Raw genomic sequence first — 7136 nt, 5'->3', positions numbered from 1 at the left:
ATCGGTGTAAAAACGTTCGTCGTGGTTATGTGCATTTACGTGCAAAATCTGAAAGAGATCGGCCCATAAAGAGACTTTTGGTACACCTGAATGCATTTAAACTTTTGGGAATTTTCTAACAGCCATAACTCGCGAACCGGATGTTGCGCGCGCAAACGGTTTTCAGGCCTGTGTATACAAATCATTTGACTACAGATTGTCATAAAACAACAGAAAAAAGGGTTTGGGAGTGCGCGAAAGTGAAAGATTTCGTGCATGTACACGAATTTGGTACCATGCACCGGGCCACTTCCCTTAAATTAGTACGAGTACAGTAACTTAATTCTACTCTGCACTGAGCTACGCTTCGGTCATGCAGTGCCCGCATAAAGCGAGTGCACTTTCCTAGTATGTTATATACGTAGATGATTACCGGTTTCTTCCCAAAGCCAATAGAAATCTTTGAATGAACGTGTCAGGTGTTTTCAAGGATCAGTGCCATCTCATCCCATTCCGCAGTGCCGGTAGTTATTCTCTCGCAATTTCCTGCACAACAGCTCAAACATTTTAGCTTGGCAAAGGTCATTCTCAATCTGATCCGATAGTTGTGGTTGAAAACAAATAGTAAGATTGGATTGATAAGCGACTGTATGAGCATCGCAACGTACATCGCTGCTCCAAAATGGTCGTGGTTGATCTGGACGTTTCTTGCTCCCAGAATACGAAAAATGCAATGTAGTGTTACCGGAAGTACCACAGGAAGCGTTATGGCTAGGTACATTCGACTGGCTATGTATTCCTTGCTTCGAAAAAAAATTGCGATGCGTTCTGTCAGACCAAAAGCTGGTTGGCCGGGTATCTGCGAGTCTCGAAGTATGATTACTCTTGTTGCTAAAACAATTTGTGCTCGGCGATACATTCGCACTAAAAGTATCACATAAAATACAACCACAATAAAAAGGGGCACGGCATACAGTACCAATGTTGTCGCATGATACAGGCCTGTATCTTCTGAACTGAAAAGCGCAGCTGTACAGAAGCTTCCATTGGATACTGGAAATCAACATTATTATAATAAACATTAACATGGGAGTTTTTTCTTTATTTGAGTAAACAGATGGATAGATACTTGTACTTGTGGGTAAGAAGGACGCTCCACCAAGTGTTAAAGGTACACTTGTGCAAGCCCACGCGAAAATCATTAGGCAAATCATAGAACCCGTGGCTCCTTCTCTATCCAGCCAGTTCTCCTGGAAAGTGTTATGAAACGTCTTCATATACCGAACACCAGAGATTACGGCTATGTGGATGATATCCGCGCTGGCTACTGTGTCTTTCCACATGGCCATTTCGTATGGCGAAGTGGGATACCCCAGACCGATGGAAGAATGGAAATAAGTGAAAGCTGACCAACAAGTTAAGAAAACATCCAAGACGCTGTTGGAAATTATGAAAGCGCCGACTGGGGTGCGCAATTTTGGGTGAGGCAATATAGCCAGTAGCCATATGCCGTTGGCTAAAATAATCAGTACGAATAAAATTATGCTGAACCCACCCAGGGCAGGTGATGCACCGGTGCAGAATATATGCAACCGGTAGGTTGTGTTGTCCAAACCCAGAACCCATTTGTCCGTAACATTCTGCATTCCTTCGTCGCGTAGTGCTATCTTCACTTGAACTGCCGAGTGCCGAGCAACAACCTTCACTGTTCTTCTTACACGAGTACTACATGCTGTAGGTATATTATTAGAAATTGGTAGGGGTACAGACAACTTCGGCATCATACTCCGCACTGTGTCGCAAACTTTTGTCGCTCTGTTACGATAACAAAATTATCCAGAAAGTGGGACGCTAAAGCGTCCGCGTGTCTGATTTGCTAACGATATCGAAATAGGTCAAATACGGCTGACCTATGCTTGCGCAGACCTTGTGTAACTTTATTTTTCAATTGTCAGCCAATAGTGTGATTTAATTTGTCGACATATAATCCGATAGGCCGGACGCCGGCGAAATTCTGTCGTTGATGCTACTAGTATAAAGCGAACGCCGGCGGATGTTACCTTCGTACACCGGTGTGTGTTTCTTGTAATATAAAACTAACGATTCATGTTTACTATGCAAATTATGGATATGCCTTGCCAAAGCCCAATACGCAAGCGAATTCTTTATTAAATGGCATTCTGGAGTTGATCTGGTACTAAACAGCTTGATATTTGAATGATACTTACAATCAGCCGTATGACAACCTGCTATGGTAATCCGGCAAAATATGTAAGTATGTAGCAAGTTAATTGGCTTGATAGCGCAGACACTCTTGGTCGTTATTTTATCGAACGTATTCTCAGCATTTAATTCCACTCGCCCGAATGGGTCTCCGCTAATTTAGTCGCATGCAGCGAATTAACTGTTCATTAACATTCAGAAACCGTTCGTTGTTAGCTAGGTTTGAAATAAAGGGCATTTGCAGCAAATGCCAACAACAATCAGAGCGCCAGTAACATTTTCCATGCACTGCAACAGTAACTGGACAACAACGGTCATCGACCAGTGCACTTATTGCTGAAACCGTATGGCAACGCTTGAACATCTTCGAAGGTTTCGGGATAATTTTTACGATACTTGGTCTCCGGAAGAATCAATGCGGCTATCACGGCTAGAAATGTGCAGCAGCCAATCACTGCAAAACGTAACACGGAGGTTTAATATATCATTTGTCGGACGATCATCCTACTACGGTACAGATATACAGACTCAAAACATTCCTTAGTCCTACCGGTAATGGGAATGGCCAGATCACCGGCGGCATAGCCAAGTCGTTCGCCCTACGGTCAGACATACGATTTTTGCATAAACTAGTTTATGATGGCAGTTAAAACGCGGTACCAGGAGCAGGACTTCCGGTGCCACCATTCCACCGGTCATGAAAGCCAGGGATAGTAGTCCGAAACCCTGATTGCGGATAACGGTGGGGAAGAGTTCCGTTGCCCAGACGTAAATAATTGAAAACGACCTGGAGAAACACAACATCCATTACGCAGCGATCGCTTGATGGATTTCGACTAATGTACAGGTCATGTCTATCGTTTATGTGCACAAAAATTTGGGGGCACAGACCACTTGTAATTCTAAGTGAACAGAAGCAGGATCCAAGCAAGGTAATACACATTTCAGATTTATTCATACGATTAAGTCAGAAATTCCTGTTTTCATACCCGACTATGGACATTCGACCAACTAAAGCTAACGGCAGTTGAGCGGGATTCCCCGTTAAACTGCCGGCAACACACAGGAAGATGGTAGCCACGGTGAAGTAGCCGGCCATCGGGAAGCGCCTTCCAAATCTGCAATTTCACAATTGTTAATCGGATCGTAATAATCAGCAAGTGATGCTCCGCGCATACATACTTGGAAACCAGCGGTATGGTCAGCGCGGTTGGAATGGCTTCCAATGATCCGGCTAATGCTAAATTAGCGTATGCGCTCATGGTTTCCGAAATATCTCCAATCCTATTGAGAAATACTAGTACTGATCGTTATTGCTGCGCCTCCAAGCATTAGGAGATGTCTTACATGAAAGATATTCCAATGTATCCGAAATTGGCCACAAACCTAAAAAGACGACCAGCAGATTATTATGAAATTTTATTCAGCGTTTGTAAACGAAACGTACGCACCAAATATAACACGAAAGTAAGGTCAAAATGGCCAGTTTCTTGGAGCGGAAACAATCCAGCACACTGTGAGTTTTCCTACTGGTGCTCGACGCTCGCAACTGCTCTTCCTCATCCGCCAACCGTTGCAACAGCGAAAGATCATCGGTATGCAGATTAATCCCGTTGAATTTAGCGACGAACTGTGAGTTTTTCTCGGCCTGCGTGTACCGACCGTTCATAAGGAGCCACTGCAGGGATTCCGGCGCCATCCAGTAATAGGTGAGGAAGACAAAATTGGCGCAGGCAAGCACAATTTGCAGATGGCGCCACCACGGGAAGAGGAAGGCGAAGAAGGCCAGCAGCAGCACACCGGCTACGTAGAAAAACTGGGTGGCCGCCCCGATGCGGCTGCGCTGCTCGGGATGGGTCCATTCTAGCATCAGCACGAGAAATGTCGCTTGTAGACCCTGTGGCGAGAAATAATGGGAGTTTATTTATATCGATAGCATTTCCGCTTATTTGCAAAGAGGACGAGATAGAACAACAAAAAATAACAGTATTAACGGAACCCCGGACTCCTAGCCAGCACATGGACTCAGCTGGGTCCATGTCTGTTAGGCACTCCATTAGCAACAGTAGTATTTGGCGGTGGACAAAATGCCGCATATACAGCCAGTCGTAAGTTCATAAGCATGAACGTAACGAGAATCATCGTAGAGCATCGGCAAATTTTCATGTGCCATCACATCCTTTAAATTACCGTAAGCACATAACTAACTTTATATATGGGAAAATTAAGGGCGCGAAAAATATTTTTTGACCGCAGAAAGTTCATTTTTTGTAGCGGTAATCAAATCTTTTATTTTATTATAAGACACATTCATTTTCATACATAAAAAACTTATATTTTGTCGAAAAAAAGCGAATGTACGTACCTAGGTCGATCAGGCTATATGTATTGCAATTTGTAACCAAAAGTTATTCAGAATTCTTTTACCGACTCAGCATCTTAAATCTAATCCTGCATGGATTACCTGTCTAGCGAAGCCGATAGCAAAGCGCAGAATTATAAAAGCCACGATATCCTGGATGAAGATCAATCCAACAGAGAATGTCGTGTAGAGTATGTTGGCCAAGAACAATGCCCGCCGGCGTCCGAATTTATCAGCCAGGAAGCCGAACGTTGGTCCACCAACTGCACATCCTGCAACATCCAAGCGGAAGGGAATCAGAGAGGAAAAATTTTGTTCCGTGAAATTACAATTATGCATGCGAGCTTAATAAGCACAAAATTAACTGTTTTTATCGCTGGAAGAACGAACAGGTGTACTCGTGACAATTATAGTTCACGACAATGTGTGACGTATTTCTCCGCTATATTTATACCTTTAATTGGTGTTAAATTACCACAATACTTTGTAATACTATTGACACTTAAGACCGGCCACATAAACCATATTATCGATCCACAACTTACCGACGAAATATATGGTCGAAGCAAGGGAAATAAATGCGCGATTATCACAGATGAGATTCAACTGCAAACAAACACATCCTCTCCATAAAATATCGTGTCAAAAACTTATGAGTTCCAGTATGGAAAAAATTATTCAGGTTTTTAATAGGAGATTATTTTTGATAAAAATTATTCCAGATAGCACTTAAATATTTACACTAAACTATTAACAGTAATAACATAGCAGAAATAAAAGAGCAATAAAAACAGACAATAACAATAATAAAAATCCTTCATTTTGCGCTCAAAATTATCCTTTTAAAACTTTTTTTAAATAAAAAATTTGATTAAATAATATTGTGCAGAATGTGCAGCATTAATTTAATCATTTTGTAGGTGATGAAATAAGATACCGAAATTATGAAAAAGATACACATAACACTGTTCTTTCGATTTATGATAATTATATGACGTCTATACTTGTAATTTTATCACCATGCACATAACAAGAATCGGCGTAGAGCGTCGGATAATTTACGCAAACGATCCCCCGAAAATCAACCACGGACACCTGTCCCGGCTTCAGAAATTTCGCACTTAAAATCTGAATTCTGATGGTATAAAATAAATTTTTTTAGTAGCGATAATCGGTACATATACCGTATAAATCGGGCAAACAACTATATTATAAATCGATTAACTGCTAAAAAAATGATATCCCATTAATAATTATTTAAAACCAAGTTAACAAGATTTGCATAATATTATAATATTATGCAAATCATATACAGTTATTAGACATGTGTACCTTTATTTTGATTTATTACAAATAACAAATTTCTAATAGTTTTCTACCTTGTTCAAACATAAACAAGTTTTAAGCAAGTATGCTGGTGTACTGTTACTTTGCGAAGGATGAAAAATGCGAAGTGTAAATCGACTCACATCGGCAACGACAGATCTGGTGACATTATCCCGGTAATAATACCAGAACACCTGACTGTTGGGGCAGTACTGTTTGCACACTTCCGGATGGTGCCACCACTTGGTCTCGCTGGCGTTGGCCCACAGCAGATCCGGCTGCACCGTGCCCCCGTTGGACGCCGAGCAGTCCACCTTGTGCGGGTCCAGATCGTAGAAGATGGGCGCCAGATCGTTCATGGCGCAAGCGATGAACAGCATACTCAGCAGGACAAACTGCAGCATCTGGAAGCGGCCCGGATTGCCCAGCACATCCATGAACACGTCCACATTGCTCTTGCGCTCCGCTTCCCCCACTTCCGGCTCCATCCCACTGTTCCGCCCGTTATACTCGTACACATCCAGCTTACTCATTCCACAATTAATCCCACCGGAGATTTGGAGTAATTACGGTGTAATCACGCGACGAGCGAAGCGAGCAAACGAAATCAATCTCTCATACGAGTAAACAGTAAAGCGGCACAATTCGCAGATAAACGTCACCGGATCGAAGATTAATGCGTATGTTTCGCGACGAGCGAAACGAGCGAAGTTCGCACTGTGTACCCTCTTATCGCACGAGCGAAGCGACGCTAATAGCGGAGTAAGCTGAGACCACAAGACGCCGAGCAAGGCGAGCGAAGGTTAGCGTAGCGAGCGAAGTTCGCGTTGGTGTAGTAACAGCGTAATTGTAGCGTGCGATTCCGCACGCATTTGTCTTGATTACCAGCTCACCGCCGACGTTGTGATAAGAGTGAAAGGACGAGTGAATTATTGAGCGGAGCCGGCATGCAGTAAGCGCTCCGGGGGCAATTATCAGCCGGCCCATGTTCACCGGTGGAGATAAATGCATTGTTGTCGGCCGAATTGCGCTTTAGTGCCCGAGTGCTTATTCTCGGGATGCCCGCGAGGAAGCCGGCAAATTTTGCGGAAACGCGGTGTTGTTTGCGGGGTTTTATCTTTTTTGAGCTAAAGTGCATATACACCCTCTTCGAGCGGCAATCTTGAGTCGTTCTTGACAGAATAATGTCGCTCGGCCGCTGTGCCGCGGCAGACAGTGTTGCGAACACATGGAGCGGATAATTTTC

At 43.2% G+C, this 7136-nt stretch overlaps 1 protein-coding gene across 1 annotated transcript; it reads right to left on the bottom strand.

Annotated features, from left to right (window-relative positions):
- Positions 1-2308: 2308 nt before the first annotated feature.
- LOC129592887 (solute carrier family 22 member 6-like) lies at positions 2309-6837 on the bottom strand. The gene is made up of 10 exons (XM_055489032.1): positions 6034-6837; positions 5110-5170; positions 4667-4836; positions 3654-4099; positions 3550-3588; positions 3385-3486; positions 3192-3320; positions 2863-2989; positions 2753-2801; positions 2309-2656 (listed from the first exon to the last, which is right to left on the bottom strand). Exons 1-10 carry the CDS (start codon positions 6421-6423, stop codon positions 2517-2519), a joined length of 1653 nt encoding a protein of 550 aa, XP_055345007.1. The 5' UTR covers positions 6424-6837; the 3' UTR covers positions 2309-2516.
- Between the last annotated feature and the right edge of the window lie 299 nt (positions 6838-7136).

The sequence above is a fragment of the Paramacrobiotus metropolitanus genome, unplaced genomic scaffold (assembly GCF_019649055.1).
Source record: "Paramacrobiotus metropolitanus isolate TYO unplaced genomic scaffold, Prichtersi_v1.0 Parri_scaffold0000057, whole genome shotgun sequence".
NCBI lineage: Eukaryota > Metazoa > Tardigrada > Eutardigrada > Parachela > Macrobiotidae > Paramacrobiotus > Paramacrobiotus metropolitanus.
The sequence above is the reverse complement of the archived record's forward strand: the minus strand, read 5'-3'. Positions and strand labels throughout refer to the sequence as shown.

Excerpts from the sequence above, each read along its gene's own strand:
- LOC129592887 (XM_055489032.1), bottom strand. The coding sequence starts at position 6,423 with ATGAGTAAGCTGGATGTGTACGAGTATAACGGGCGGAACAGTGGGATG. Across the intron at positions 2,802-2,862 it reads CACCGGAAGTCCTGCTCCTG|GGCGAACGACTTGGCTATGC; the intron begins GTACCGCGTTTT and ends GTCTGACCGTAG. Across the intron at positions 2,657-2,752 it reads TCTGGCCATTCCCATTACCG|TGATTGGCTGCTGCACATTT; the intron begins GTAGGACTAAGG and ends TACGTTTTGCAG.